The sequence below is a fragment of the Citrus sinensis genome, chromosome 7, assembly GCF_022201045.2.
Source record: "Citrus sinensis cultivar Valencia sweet orange chromosome 7, DVS_A1.0, whole genome shotgun sequence".
In the NCBI taxonomy this organism is placed as follows: domain Eukaryota; kingdom Viridiplantae; phylum Streptophyta; class Magnoliopsida; order Sapindales; family Rutaceae; genus Citrus; species Citrus sinensis.
Genome location: NC_068562.1, coordinates 500,132 through 515,464, shown reverse-complemented (window position 1 = coordinate 515,464; position 15,333 = coordinate 500,132). Strand labels below are relative to the sequence as shown.

General features: G+C 35.1%; 2 protein-coding genes across 4 annotated transcripts; both read left to right on the top strand.

Moving 5' to 3' along the window:
* Positions 1–5,101: 5,101 nt before the first annotated feature.
* Positions 5,102–8,151, top strand: LOC102623972 (butanoate--CoA ligase AAE1-like). The gene is made up of 2 exons (XM_006466990.4): positions 5,102–5,347; positions 6,470–8,151. Exons 1-2 carry the CDS (start codon positions 5,132–5,134, stop codon positions 7,940–7,942), a joined length of 1,689 nt encoding a protein of 562 aa, XP_006467053.1. The 5' UTR covers positions 5,102–5,131; the 3' UTR covers positions 7,943–8,151.
* A 1,862-nt stretch (positions 8,152–10,013) lies between these two features.
* LOC102624252 (protein DETOXIFICATION 45, chloroplastic-like) lies at positions 10,014–14,689 on the top strand. Of its 3 annotated transcripts, none has more exons than XM_006466992.4 (15): positions 10,014–10,173; positions 10,661–10,957; positions 11,091–11,236; positions 11,489–11,632; positions 11,770–11,939; positions 12,175–12,310; positions 12,551–12,647; positions 12,733–12,833; positions 13,025–13,188; positions 13,467–13,538; positions 13,654–13,770; positions 13,863–13,958; positions 14,059–14,180; positions 14,299–14,356; positions 14,471–14,689. In XM_006466992.4, exons 2-15 carry the CDS (start codon positions 10,677–10,679, stop codon positions 14,480–14,482), a joined length of 1,716 nt encoding a protein of 571 aa, XP_006467055.1. In that variant the 5' UTR covers positions 10,014–10,173; positions 10,661–10,676; the 3' UTR covers positions 14,483–14,689. The 3 variants fall into 3 exon arrangements, with proteins under 3 accessions (XP_006467055.1, XP_006467056.1, XP_006467057.1); XM_006466993.4 differs by lacking the exon at positions 10,014–10,173 and adding an exon at positions 10,204–10,372; XM_006466994.4 differs by lacking the exon at positions 10,014–10,173 and having other exon boundaries at positions 10,204–10,927.
* Positions 14,690–15,333: the final 644 nt, after the last annotated feature.

Below are 15,333 nucleotides of genomic sequence, written 5' to 3'. Positions count from 1 at the left end.
ATTTTGTTTCAGTCATGTTAAATTGCATCATCTACATACATGTCCTTCTTTTTCAAACGTTTTAATTTGTTACTTACTTGGTTGGGAAACGTCAAACGGTAGCTTATTTAAATTAAATAATGTCATCCCTATATAGTGATTTGTGGCAGTGTCACGCTTGCCTTCATTTTATTTGATTCTTCTTTTTTATCTTATTTAATCTGTGTCTTCGTCATCGCCATTTTCGTAGTGCTGTTTGAGGGTTGTACACATATAAATCTTGAAAAGATAATTCGCAGTGGTCTACATTTAGTTTATTCTTCAAAATCTTGGACAAAGCAAAGTAATGAATTCTGTTGTGCTCTTGCATCAGATTGAAACGTATTAAATTTAAATATAGTATTATGTGTGGTGTAGTATGGACCATACTTGGGCCGCTGAAGATAACATTGACCTTATGCAAAAATTTTAAATAGCTGTTGCAATTAAAATTTACTTTACTTTAGGTATAAAACAAGAAACTAATGTTTATGTTAACAGATTAAAAAAAAAAAAAAAGCATGTTCAATTTTATAAGTATAGATTTGAAAAATGTAGATTACAAGTAAATTTTTTTTCCTCAATTATTTGTAAGAGTATACTTTTAAGTTAATGCTCGACTAATCTCTGATTATATCACAAGTGTACGGATCTAAAATTCCAACAGACTAGGAGTAATTTTTTTTCTCAATTATTTGTGAGAATATACTTTTGAGTTAGTGCTCAATTAATCTCTAAACTATATTACAAGTGTATGGATCTAAATTTCCAATAAATTTTAGATTATAATATATTTTAAGAATAATAACAACTTAAAGAACTTTGAAAAAGAAAATGAATGGTTTTGGACAAGGATCCAATATTAATATGATTTTTGTGCTTTTTAAACTATTTTTTAGATTTTGATATATTGAAATAGGTAGATGCTACTCTTTTGAATTTTAATCGGCCATTAAAATATATTTAGAAAGAATTCAGATGGGTCTTGATAATATATTAGAGAAGAAAATAAAACTTATTCCACTTGAAAATTTTATCTCTAAAACATGGAATTAATATGTAGAAAATCAATTTATCCTAAACTAGAGCCTTAAATTTAGATGGAGCCCTAAACAATTGCCTAAGGTTGAGTCACTACTAGATCGTACAATATATGGTAAATTTTATATTAATTGTTATTAATAATAAATTACTTGTTAATAAAATAATATTACTTTTTACAAAACAAAAACCACCGACGACCGCTCACCACCATCGGCTGCCAATGGCAGACATCTTTCAGTGCTGAATTTGGTACTGTTATAATCTTTATCTTCGGCTTTACATAGTGGTATGAATAATACCAGTGATTAAGTTTCCATTTGTTGTAGATCTAAAATTAAAATTGGTCTCTCCGTAATTTCAAGCTCAGATCTATGATGAATGGAAGCTTAATGTGATCTATATCTATACCATTCTTCAAAAGGAGGGGAAAAAAAAAACTTAAAAAACTATGAGATTTTTCAATGGAGGGCAGAGGGTAATTAAAGTGTTGTACTATGTAGTAAAACCTTTAAGAAGCATATTGCCATCAATCTTGTGAACCTGGTAATCCTGGCCAACCAGAATTTGGCAATCTGGGTTCCTTCAATTAGTTAGTGATGATGACAACCTCCCGTGTAATATAAGGAGCTTGCCATTGGCAACCATTGCAAAAATGCCTAATTTTGTGCAATAAATTAAGCATATTCATTTCATTCCTGCAAGAAGCAGTATTTTATTTTATTTAAAAAAAAATTAACATAATCTCTTTTTTAGCAGAAGAATATAATAAAGCACCAAATATATATACTGTCAAAGTCATGCTTGGCACCACCTTTGTAGATGGGCGGTGCCAAACTATTAACATTTTCAAAATAGTCACCCAAATTGAAGTCCAAGGAGGTGCCGCCCAAGGAAAGAAAAAGAAAACTTTGAATCAAGCCCTTGGATATAGACTAAAAGCCGAACCACGTAATTTCTTGGTGTCCTTTTTTGTACTTGTTCTTCTAATTTTATTTTAATTGTGGCCCTACTTCACTCATCAATTTGCTAACATATACTACTAGGCACTAGCTAAAAGCTTCGAGCAAATTAAACCTAATAATAATACAACGAAAAGGAAGATCGGAACGGTCTTGATCTCATGAAAAAACACAACAAAACCATTTTTTCTTTGCAGAATACTGCTTGTGGTGATTAGTTTCAGTTTTATATTTGCTCCGCGACGTGACGTTCCCAGCAGCAGCCGAGCCACCCCTTTTCTCTTCACTGGCCTTGATAAAAACAAAAGAAAATCCATCAGCAGTTGCGGGATCATTCACATCCCACTCCCCGAATTTCGGAAGTGTGCTTCCGTGACCATGAGATGACATGATGATGGATGAATTGATCACTAACAAGTAATTAATAATGGCCTTGAATCTTGATTATCAGATAAATCATTTGGTTAATTGAACGATATATCATATATATATAAACTGTCGGTGGTGTACATATATGTAATGTGCATGTACCTGATCGAATATGAGGATTGGGAGTGATTCAGATTTTTTGGACGATCAAATTAAATATAGAAAGTCGTTTAATTAAAGCAGAAAATGGATAAGATTAGAGGAGTTGTTAATGCATTCAAGCCACTGCACTCGTATCAAACACGGATGGGACGGTGCCTTTTTGTTAGGCTTTTAAGCACCAACCAATGTAATTTGCATTGCGTGTGCAGATTGCGGAAGCGTTACGTGAGTGGTGAATCAGTTTATGGCCCGTTAAGCACGTGTTACCTGCTTCCTTATCTTTTTTTTTTGACAAGTTCTCTTTTCTTTTTCTTAAGTTTTTCCTTTTTTTTTTCTTTTTTAAAAGTGAGAATGTTTATTTTTATCTAATTTTCGTTAACTTCAAAATGGAAAGAGTTCACACAATAACTCCGCCGCAAAAAACCAAACAATAAAATCATAACACGAATTTTGCCGACACATGTTCAGTTCAATATTCACTCCATTGTGCCGTCAGCAGATGAATAGCAGCAAAAAACTCAAATGATTTTATTATTATTATTCGAAAAAAGTTTCTAATGGATACTCCAACATTCAACCACCTTTCTTCCCCCCCCCCCCCCCCCCTCTAACATCAAAATCTAGTGCCTTTCTAGTATATTATGTCTATTTTTATACTCTTTTCGAAATAAATATCATTATTTTTTTTGTTAAAATCTTTTTAAGATTAAACGTTGTTGTAATTTTTTTGGTGTAGATATAAAGCGAATAAGTAGTATTTAAAATAATTATTATACTTCTATTACGAGAAGTTCAAATTCTGAGTTTTCGAGTAGAAATTATTAAGTTTTTCTTTAGAAAAAAATGGATGGTACTACACATAAGGTAATATTTACTTCTATATTTATGAAATTCTTTCCAATTCTTTTACGTCAAAAGTCAACTTATTTGATCAAATCTCTACAAACTTCGATATGAGCTCGTTATTCTCCATCAGATAATATAAGTTCTAAAGATGAGTAGATAAGGGTCCTAGCTTCACTTGTTCACTTGTTTGCTTTTATTTAGAAATTTGAGGGCAAGTTGCACACAAGCTTGATGGACTGAGTTGAACCCAAGCTTTACCGATTAAATTTGAATTTAATTTTCAGTTGGAATTCTAAAAGAGATAGAGGAAGAAAAAAATATTTTTTCTTTGCCCACCTTTACTGGATTCTCCCCCCCCCCCCCTCCCCAAAAAAAAAATTGTACACACACAATCAAAGACGACTAAAAATTTCTTGATTTTTAAATTTTTTTTCTTGTTTTCTAGTGAAATCCACGTCAACAAACAATCGAAGTCCTCATATTTTGTGCATACCATAAAGAAAGAAAAGAAGTGTTCACATTGTAAACGTAAAGTGAATGACCAATTAGTACGTAATAAGGTCCTTGTTATCTTACATGAATGGATAACAAACATTAGAGAATTAAAAAAATCTTTCTTAATTTTCTAAAACTTTTTTATTATTGTTCATTACATTTCTAACCGTTCGATTAAATCTAACTGATGTCAATTCTAAATGTGTAACCCCCTAGGAAAATTAAAATACGCATATTAAAGCTCTCCAATTAATGTACCAGTTGGGACTTGACTTGAGAGTCCCATAGTCTTGTATAGGATTGGCCGATTGAGAATAAAAAGACTCGCAGAACATCTTTATGAGTACGAATATCAACTATCAAAATGAGTAAGAAAGTATTAATTGCTATCACGATCGAATTCTTATATCAAACTAACTTAATTTTTGCGTCTTGCGTCTATAATTCTATATGATATAACTGAGTTAATTTCTTTGGCATATGTAATATAATATTAAATGGTTTATGGGCTGACTCAGAGACCAGAACTTAGCTGTATAGTCTCGCACTGGGTAATTTTTAAAAACTTCCCCTGAGGATTGGACTTGTTGCAAGTAGATGGCGAGAATCTGTTTATTTGTAAAAAATCCCCTACCGTCAGTTAACTTTAACATTGACCGTTAGTTGACTGTGCAAAGACAATATTACCCTCAACAACAATTTGTAGACGGAAATAACTAAAAAAAAAATTAAAATTATTGGCGCGAAAAGCACAAACCCTATTTTTTGACAATTTTATCCTTGTCAATTCCAAAAATTTACAATATCATAGGTAAAGATTATAACTATTTCATTTTCAAGTTTTTAATTTTATCTTTTTTGTAGAAACTTTAAGAAAATATCAATAATTTAAAGAGGATTTTTAAAATTTTTAATTTTATCTTTCTTGTAGGAACTTTAAGAAAATATCAATAATTTAAAGAGGGTAAAATAGCCAACAATTTTAATTTTTTTTTAATTATTTCCGTCTACAAATTATTGTTAAGGGTAATATTGTCTTTGCACAGTCAACTAACGGTCAATGTTAAAATTAACTGACGGTAGGGGATTTTTTACAAATAAATCAATTCTCGCCATTTACTTACAACAAGCTCAAACCTCAGGGGAGGTTTTTAAAAATTACCCGTTTCGCACTATATATATATATATATAATTCCTCATATAGGAGGTAGAGGTAGAGGTAAAGGGAGAGAGACGAAATGGCAATGGAATGTTTGGGCGGTCGTCTGTGCTCTGCCTCTGCTAATAACGTGCCATTGACTCCAATAGACTTCCTAGAGCGAGCTGCCCATGTCTATGGAGATGCTACTTCCATTATTTACGGCACTGTTAGATTTTCTTGGAGACAAACTCATCAAATATGCCTCAAGCTTGCTTCTGCTTTAGCTCAGTTGAAGATTTCTCGTGGTGATATCGTAAGTTTCATTTTTCCTCATCTTCATTTCACTCATTCAACGCTTTATGCATAAATATTTTTATTAATATTAATTGATTTCTTCAAGATCACTTCTAATATTATTGCCTTCCGCTATATAAACATATATACAGCTAACCGGCCTTATTAATTACTACTTAATGCATGGTTTGTTTCTTATTCATAGCTACTGATTTTTTTGTTAACAAATTAAAAGTCTCCACATAACAAACAACTCCTCAAACTTGAAACCAGAATCCAGAAGGTCTTGCTTCCACATGAAAGTTGTATGAATGGTAAAAGATTGATATTACGGGACTCAATTATTTGTGACCGATGCACACGCACATATGCATATCTGTGTTGGTTTTGAGTTAAGCGATGATTTTACATGGTTTTAAAGTCAGATTTTAGGTCCAACGATAACTTAATTAACGATAGCTTTAGATCGGAAGAAATGTTAATAACAAACAATAACATTGGAAACAGCGAAGACAATCGACGGTATGAATCTGCTATTTCTTCCATTGGAGATGCTCAGCCTCAGAAAGCTTTAAAATATAGAAAAAAAAGGAAAATAACCTTTGAAAATTATTGATACTACGTGCCAAGTGGACTCCAAAAGGTCAAGATGCATTAGGTTCAAGTCAATGGAGTTTAATATAAAACCTCTACTTGTAATTTGGTGAATATATTTTATAAATGTTGTTATATAAAATATACAGCCATTGGAGAATTTGTACTTTATAGCCAAAAATTGAAGTGAATATAGTAACACATTAATTGGCGGACCCTCTTCAACTTCAACAAACTCGCAAGTCTTTTATTAATTTCTTGGTGTTCAATTATGGAAAAATTCTAAAATTTTTAGAATTGCACCCAATCATGAACCCGGACAAATTAATTGCAAAATTTGTCGGTTCCATTTTGCACGATTGGTGCAAGTGACTAGTCCATGTTCGACGAACATTAACATACAAAAGAAAGGTCATCATAAAATTAAAACTAAAGTTAAAAGGCATCTATTTCTAGCTAGCTAGTATCCAATTTCGATTCGACTGTCAATAGGTTAGCGGGTCAACTTGGAAAACAGCTCATTGGGCCCTGCTTGCTATTTGGGCAGGTTGCGGCTATGGCACCAAATATTCCAGCACTGTACAAGCTGCACTTTGCTGTTCCAATGGCAGGGGCAGTTCTCTCTGCACTTAATACCAGGTTAGATTCAGCCACATTGGCATCAATTCTTCGACAGCTGGAAGCCAAGATCATATTTGTCGATTATCAATTTGTGGAAGTTGTCCAAAATGCACTTGACATACTCTCCCCCAATCACAAATGTGACAAGGCACCTCTCCTTGTGACAATCCCTGAATGTGACCACTACCAACCAAGTACTTGTTCAGTAGCCAACAATTTCCCATCGGGTAGTTTGGATTACAATGATCTTCTTGAAATGGGAAAAGCTGATTTTGAGATGATGCAACCGAATCACGAATGTGATCCGATTTCTGTGAATTATACTTCAGGATCAACTGGGGATCCTAAGGGGGTAGTTTACAGCCATAGAGGTGCCTATCTCAATTCTTTGGCACAGATTTCTCGCTGTGACGTGAGAGACATGCCTGTGTTTCTATGGACACTCGACATGTTTCGATGCAATGGCTGGTGCTGCACTTGGGCAATGGCCGCTGTTGGTGGCATCAATGTCTGCATTAGAACTGTCTCAGCAAAAATCATATTTGATTCTATACTTATTCACAAGGTTACTCATTTATGTGGCCAGCCCAGAATTCTCAACATGATTGCAAATGCATCGGCAAGTGACCAAAACCAACTTCAACGGAAGGTAATTATTGTCATTGCTGGTGTTCTGCCTACAGTCGAGGTTCTAGAACAAGTTGCAAACTTTGGATTTAACATCCGCCACGCATATGGAATGACAGAAGTTCTTGGTCCAGCTATTGTAAGACAATGGAAACCTGAAGGGGAGTCTTCAGAATTGGATCATGAACATGAAATGACCAAACATCGCGAAGGGCTTAACAATCTTCTAATTCAAGGGGTCGATGTGAAAGACCAGAATACGATGAAAAGTGTACCACATGATGGAAAAACTCTGGGTGAAGTAATGTTTAGAGCCAATACTGTGATGTTGGGATACTTCAAGAATCCGAAAGCAACAGAGGAAGCTTTCAGGAATGGATGGTATCATACTGGTGATCTTGCAGTCAGAAATCCTGATGGGTACGTTCAAATGAAGGATCGAAGAAAGGACATTATCATTTCTGGGGCAGAGATTATAAGCTCATTAGAGGTGGAAGCAGTGTTGTTAAGTAATCCTAAGGTTTTGGAAGCTGCTGTTGTTGGAAAAGTTGATGATCAATTGAAGGAAGTGCCTGTTGCTTTTGTGAAACTGAAGGAGGGACGTGAAGCAAGCCCTGAAGAGCTTGTTACGTTTTGTGGGGATGAATTGCCAAGTTGTATGGTTCCAAGGGCCATATTTTTTGAAGACATACCAGTCAATTCTACTGGTAAAGTGCAGAAATTTGTGCTCAGGGGGAAGGTCAATGCCACTGCCGTGGGGTGGTCACTCTAATCAAAATAAAGGTTTAATTTCATGTATCAAAAAAATAAAAATAAAGGTTTAATTTCATTCGCTTTGATTCCCCTGAGATACTACTGTCCAAATTTCAATGTTCCTTGGAAGTCAAAAACTTTATGTAGAGTCAATTAGATCAAATATTCATGACAGCATGTTATCAATTAATATTCTGTGTTACCAAAATTTTACTTCCGGTTTTGATATCCACGTTAATGATCCCAAGAAGGGCCCTAGGTACTTTTTTTTTTTTAATATTGTTATATAACAGATTCTACAATTGAGATCTTCTATAATTGGAATATTTTTCGTGGCATGTATTCATCTACAGATTCTACAATTGGGATATTATGTTTACTTCCCGTTTTGATATGTAGAGTCAATTAGATCAAATATTCACGACAGCCTGTTATCAATTAATATTCTGTGTTACCAAAATTTTACTTCTCGTTTTGATATCTACGTTAATGATCCCAAGAAGGGCCCCAGGTATTTTTTTTTTTAATTCTGTAATATAACAGATTCTACAATTGGGACATTTTACAATTGGGATATTTTTCGTGGCATGTACTCATTTACAGATTCTATAATTGAGACCTTCTACAATTGAGATTTTCTTCGTGGCATGTACTCACAATTGGGATATTCTTCGTGTCATGTACTTATCTAAAGCGCTGCTCTTCTAAAGCGTTACCTAGATTCTTTAAATTCTCTCAAATATTCGAGGACTGTCCATCCTCTAAAGCGCTGCCTAGATTCTTTAAACCCTCTCAAATATTCGAGAACTGTCCATCCTCTAAAGCGCTGCCTAGATTCTTTACACCATCTCAAATATTCGAGGGTTATCCACTCCGCTCACATTTCGTGAGGGATAGACTGACTCCACTCAATTATTTGATAATTGATGGAGGATTGTAAATAACCCTCATAAATATTTTTATGAAAACTTAATCCTTACACTCAACATTGTAAGTGCAAGAGTTCTCACACTTGACCAAAGACCCATTGGTAGAGCCCCAAGTACTTAAATGTTCACATAAAGAATCACTACAAAAAACAATGTGCTCATCGTATATTCGACAAAGCTTCTGTTTTCACGTGAGCATTGCCTTCGGACAGCAGGGGCCCTAGTACCAGACACTCATTTCAATAATTTGAGGAAATTTTAATCACCACGGCAACAGAAAATTGAGAATTAATGGGGTTGGTATGATTATGATGGAAATTGGCCAAGACAAAGACCAATCAAGCATGTTGTAGGGCAATGTATTACGCGTAGCATCAGTGAAAATCTGAATTTGTTTTTCCAATACAGCTAAGCTGATCAAGAAAGCGAATGGAGGAATGCACTTATTGGGAGGGCCACTTCAGAGAATTAAAAACCTAACATGTGAATTTCACTTGAAATGATCATAAAATTCCAATTAATGAAGTCAATCTCATGGTAGCTTGATTTTAAAATCACATTGATTTTTGCGAAAACAACTTATCAACTACTTCTTTTATTGTGCTTTTTCAAAATAGATTATTCTTCTGGTCCTCTCTCAAAAAATCATCCTCACCTTAGAGAAAAGTCATACATATAATTTTATTACGATTTACCTTGAAGAAATTTCTCTAAGTTCTAGATACACGCAGCATTATTTTTGTCATTCATGTATGTACTACATCAAAGCAACAGATGTAGTACAACTAATAATATCACGTGGCTTGTTTAAATAAGGAAGTTAATGATTGATGGAAACTAGAAAAAAACGAAAAAGAAAATGATCGTAAACAACCTAGATGAAGCCCTCAATTCTTAGGAAATCCTTTGATAATCATAATTGGAATTTAGTGTTAATGTAAGGTTATTATGTTTCTGCTGCTCAGTGCTTGTAATCCAGTAATGGCACGTGCCCTTTATTTTAACATAAGCTTATAATTAATCCAGTAAAGTAAGGCAGCGTGGCATAGGTATCCTGATTTCACATTTATTTGCCTATAATAATATAACATTATTTTAACTGAACTTGCGTATTATATTAATTGTACAACAAACAATTAATGTAAGATAAACGTGTATTTATTTTAAAAAATCATGATGCGGCAGCAATTGTAATACATCAGAGTCCACACACTGACGCTGACACGTTCAACAAATGCACAGCTAACCGCTACATAACGACATTAACGAGCTGCAAAATTGCCACCGACCGTTTGTCCTCCACTGAGACTCTTCAGTTCAGGTAATATTTTCAGTTTTCACGCACTCTGCTTAAGCTTTCTTTGTCCAGTTGAACTTTTAGCTTTATGGGTGTCTTTTTAATGCTGTTACCCCTGACATTTTCTTTGCAACCAAAGAGAAATATGCTGAATGTTCATGAGCTTTCTGTGACAAATTGGTTTGACTATTGTATGTTGTTGCTGTGATAGAGGTTTCTTTGGGTTAGTGGGAATTTACTTTTTCGGAAAGGAAAGTGGGGTTTCAGTTAACTCTAGCCACATTGTTGTATTCGGTTCAATTCAATTGATTCTTTTCTATTCTGGGTTTTTATATTAGAGTAACGTGATTATTCTTATACGATAATGTTGTCTCTTCTGTTTTAATGTGTTCTTTCAGTAACCAACTCAAACTGTTGCCGATGTTCATATGTTTCTACACTACAATGTTGTTAACAAATCATTTGGAATATGCTCTTTGTTGAATTTTCATTGATTGTATGATACACATAGGCCGATCATCAGCAATATGGCAGTTAATCAGTTCATCGGAGGACGCTCTTGTGGAATTACTGGTACGAGTTTCCAAAGAAGAGCAATAAACAAAATGGGCAAAGCTTTTCCAATCTATAGCATGGTCATAGCTCCTCCCAATTGTTCCTTTGGGGTTATAAATCGGGCTAAAAATGGCTTCAACCCTGCCATTATGTGTTGTGGATCAGTCAGTGATCAACATGCTTCGGATTATATCACAATCAATCCTTCCGGTGTTGGGGAAAGGTTAGCATCTGACGGTGGAGAACTGAGCAAGTAAAGCTTGAAACTTATTTGCTTTAGGCCTTTTAACTAGAAGATGACTTTCTGTGAAGTTTTTATCATTTCCTCTTGTATCAGCACTCTCTTTCTTCTTTTTCTGGTTGCTGAGGTTCTGAATTTTTCCCAGTGAGTCAAGGAAGAGTGCTGCCACCAGCCAATCATGTGTGCAAAATGTCCAGCTTGACCTCATAATGCTTTCTTTACCAGCAATTGCTGGACAAGCAATAGAGCCCATGGCACAACTGATGGAAACAGCTTACATTGGCAGACTGGGTAAGTCTATATTCACGCCAAATTTCTTCACCTTCAATTTGTTCAGAAGGTTATTCAAATTCCATTTCTTTTTCCCATGCTTCTGCTTTTCCATGCTTTTTTCATACTGAATTTTCCTCTTTGGTTCATCGAAGCTGATTGGGAATTTTGAAGTCGTGGTCTCTTCCTTTCGGTTGAGAATTTTATGATGCATGTGACTATAATTCTCTTTTATTCCCCCTTGAGCTCTTATATAATTAATGTACTGAAAAGGTCCCTTGGAGCTGGCATCAGCGGGTGTTTCGACATCAATATTCAACATCCTCTCAAAAGTATTCAATATCCCTCTCCTTAGTGTTGCAACATCATTTGTGGCTGAAGATATCTCAAGAAGTTCAAGCAAAGATTCTACTTCAGGTGAAGTTACAGTAGATCTCGGAAAGCTCTATTCAACTTTAAGACCTTACTAAGTTGTTCTTACGTTTACTTGAATCAACTTACATGAAATGGTTCAACTAACTGTTCCTTTGAATATGACCGTAAATGATGTGCAGATAGTAGCTGTCCAAACGTGAGTTACAATGGCTGTGATGAATCAACTGATAGAAAGCTTCTACCTTCTGTCTCAACGGCTTTAGTTTTAGCACTTACAATTGGAATTCTCGAGGCTTTAGCGATGTACTTTGGATCTGGACTGTTTCTCGACATTATGGGAATATCATCAGTAAGTTGAACTCAATTTATTACTTTGGTTGTACTAAGGCAATTGCATAGTTCTCTAATTCTGCTTCTGTTTGTCCTGACCGACCACATTAGTGATATTATAACTCGGCATAGATCCCAATTCTGTTACTTGCCAAATCTTTACTTTCATTGTGAGTTCATTTATTCATTTTTTTTATATGCATCTATTTCCATTTACAGGGGACAACTATATTTAAAAATCATTTTCTGGACAGGCATCATCTATGCGCATTCCAGCACAGAGGTTTCTGTCTTTGAGAGCAATTGGTGCTCCTGCAGTAGTTCTTTCTCTGGCCATTCAGGGCATCTTCCGTGGATTTAAGGACACAAGAACTCCTGTATTTTGTCTAGGCAAGATTTTGGCCAACCTTGTGAAATTATTGCGAAGAAAGAAAGCTTTTCTCTTTTTGTTGCATTTCATAAATGAATGACTAGAAAGATACAAGCATGCATGTTCATGCAGCATGTCATTACTGCCCTGCATATTATTTGTAAATGAAGCTGTTGTACAGGCAAAAAAATCTATTTGTTGAGCTGGATCTTTCTGGGGGAAACAAAGAAGTGATTAAATCTTAGATGATCGTTTTTCAGGATTGGGGAATTTCTCAGCTGTATTTATGTTTCCGATGCTCATGTACTATTTTAAGCTAGGTGTAACTGGAGCAGCCATTTCTACTGTTGGATCTCAGTATGTTCTCCCCCTGATTAAAGTCTTCTTTTTCTTTGATGACACCAAAATCGTACAATGACATGATTTGCTTCATCTTTTTCAGATACATGGTCACACTTTTGATGATTTGGTATCTTAATAAGAGGACTATTTTATCAATTCCCAACATGAAGAATTTGCACTTTGGTGACTACCTAAGATCTGGTAATTGTCTTCCCTTAATATGCCATTATTTCTGAATCTAGCATGTTTCCATCTATTGTTCTCTTGGGTTTTGATGTCTTTTCAAGTACTGAATTCAAATTTAAAGCTTTTTGCCCATAAATCATCTGCTTTTCTGTGCATTGCATGGATCTATTTGCATACCAGGTAAATAGAATGAACCTTGTGTCCAGGTGGTTATCTTCTTGGGAGAACTCTGGCTGCTGTCATGACTATAACTTTGAGCACTTCAATAGCTGCTCGTCAAGGAGCTTTAGCCATGGCAGCTCATCAGATATGCTTACAAGTGTGGTTATCTGTCTCTATGCTTGCAGATGCACAAGCTGCATCTGGTCAGGTAAAATTTGAGGAAGATTACAGGGTTATCCACACAGTAATTTACATGTAGCAAGATATTGTTTTAGTTAATCATCTGGTTGCTTTATTGAGGTTTAAATTTTAAATATAAGGAAACAAAACAAGGAGTCTCTTGATTATTCTTATGAATGTGCTTATTTACTTAGGACTATCCAGATACTCTTTTTCTCTTTTAATTTTGAAGACAAATTGTAGATTAAGTTGTTGGCTTACTTTTAGTTGCTTTGGACATTGTTAATTCTCCATTACTTGTTGTAGGCTCTTATTGCTAGTTCTTTTGCTAAAGGGGACTACAACACTGTGAAAGAGATTACCCATTTTGCTTTGAAGGTGACTTTTGCTTTACGGAACTGCATAAGATGTTTGGGTCATCCGCATTCTAAGTCTTGTTTATTCTTTTTGGGTTGACTCTGTTTGATGATTATTTGATTCATATTTTCTCCAGACTGGGTTGTTTACTGGTGTTACTCTAGCTGTCATATTGGGTGCTTCTTTCAATTACTTAGCCACATTGTTTACCAGCGACACACAAGTACTTGGGATTGTTAGATCTGGTTTATTGGTACGTATGTATCTGCTGTTGGTGTGTCTGCGACTATAGTAATGACTTATGAGGTGTTATTATATTCATCACGTGATTATTTTTTTTTGCAGTTTGTCAGTGCCAGTCAACCTGTAACTGCAGTGGCTTATATTTTTGATGGCTTGCATTATGGTGTCTCAGATTTTTCTTACGCTGCTTACTCAATGGTAAGCTACCTTACCAAATTTGATACTTGTTAGATTAAATGCTGTGAAGATTCTAGTCATCACTTGTATAGGTTGTTAAATCTGTGTAAGTGATGTTCAGATGGCGGTGGGAGCAATTTCTTCAGTGTTTTTGCTCTATGCTCCAAGAGTCTTTGGCCTTTCAGCAGTCTGGTGGGGTTTGACTCTTTTTATGAGCTTGCGTGTGGTGGCTGGATATTTCAGGTACATCTTGTGGAATTTTGCTAATGCATCATTTTGGCTGCTTATTGATAATGTCACATAATGAATGGTCCAGAGTATTTATAACTTTGTGAAAGCGCCTTTGGTTGTATTTCCGCAGATTATTATCGAAGAATGGTCCCTGGTGGTTCTTACAGAAGCATATGCCAAAACTTGAGGTATGTATAATGTAAATAAAGCATATCGATTTGATTATCAGTAATCTATCTTTCCCTCTTTAAATAAACAGTTTGTGTCGGTCATCTATGTATTCTTATTTTCTTCATTTCCAGATTGCCAACTGAAAAGGAGAACCATCTTGTTAGGAGCAACTCCTAGTCCTGGTGTATGTAGTACATAAGAAGCAAATCAGTATTCCCAATCTTGTCTTTGCCCTGCTGCATTTTATTTTTAATATATTTTTTTAATAATGTATATTTAATGGTGACAAACTGGTGTGTGGACTTCTTAATTTTAATCTATAAGAAGGAAGATTCTGCTTTACCCATCAATTATCTCCCTGCTGAGGATTGAAACACAAAGAAGCAAATTAAAATAAAACACGGGTAGAGCAAGAAAAATAATTAATTAAACAATATAGTTGCTTTAAATACTACAAAAATTACAAACAAAATGCTTCACTTTAACTGACAAGCATGGGAATTTTTAATGAAAATTACAAACTCTAATTTTTTTTTTATGGCAATAGTGGGTAATAAATTTGATAAACAAACTAGAACAATTTAGAGGCTGCAAAGTTGATGGAAGAGATAGATGGCAAAATCCAGAACAAAAGCCGAGAACAACAACGACAAAGGGTCAGTGATGACATTATTGCTAGATCAAAGCTTTTGAAAGTTGGAGCGAAGCTTGATCGCCTTGAATGACTTCTTCATAACCCACCTTCAAAAGCCAACTGATGTTAAACAGATCGATTCATTGGATGAGACAGTTGTGTATGTGAGGGTATGAGAGCAAAGAGACTTGTTGTTGTACTGTTGGGAATGAGGCAACTGCGTGGAGACGGGAGAAAACAGCTGCTGCGGTGGAGCTTATGGCTGCGGCTGGCAGCTAGGAGACGAGAGAGAAAGAGTTGCAATGAGGGAGAAAGGAAAGCAGTGTAACGATGGAGAAAGGAAAGAGCCCGTGAACTTTG

Excerpts from the sequence above, each read along its gene's own strand:
- LOC102624252 (XM_006466992.4), top strand. The coding sequence starts at position 10,677 with ATGGCAGTTAATCAGTTCATCGGAGGACGCTCTTGTGGAATTACTGGT. Across the intron at positions 13,539-13,653 it reads TTACCCATTTTGCTTTGAAG|ACTGGGTTGTTTACTGGTGT; the intron begins GTGACTTTTGCT and ends TATTTTCTCCAG. Across the intron at positions 14,181-14,298 it reads GTGGTGGCTGGATATTTCAG|ATTATTATCGAAGAATGGTC; the intron begins GTACATCTTGTG and ends GTATTTCCGCAG.
- LOC102623972 (XM_006466990.4), top strand. The coding sequence starts at position 5,132 with ATGGCAATGGAATGTTTGGGCGGTCGTCTGTGCTCTGCCTCTGCTAAT. Across the intron at positions 5,348-6,469 it reads AGATTTCTCGTGGTGATATC|GTTGCGGCTATGGCACCAAA; the intron begins GTAAGTTTCATT and ends CTATTTGGGCAG.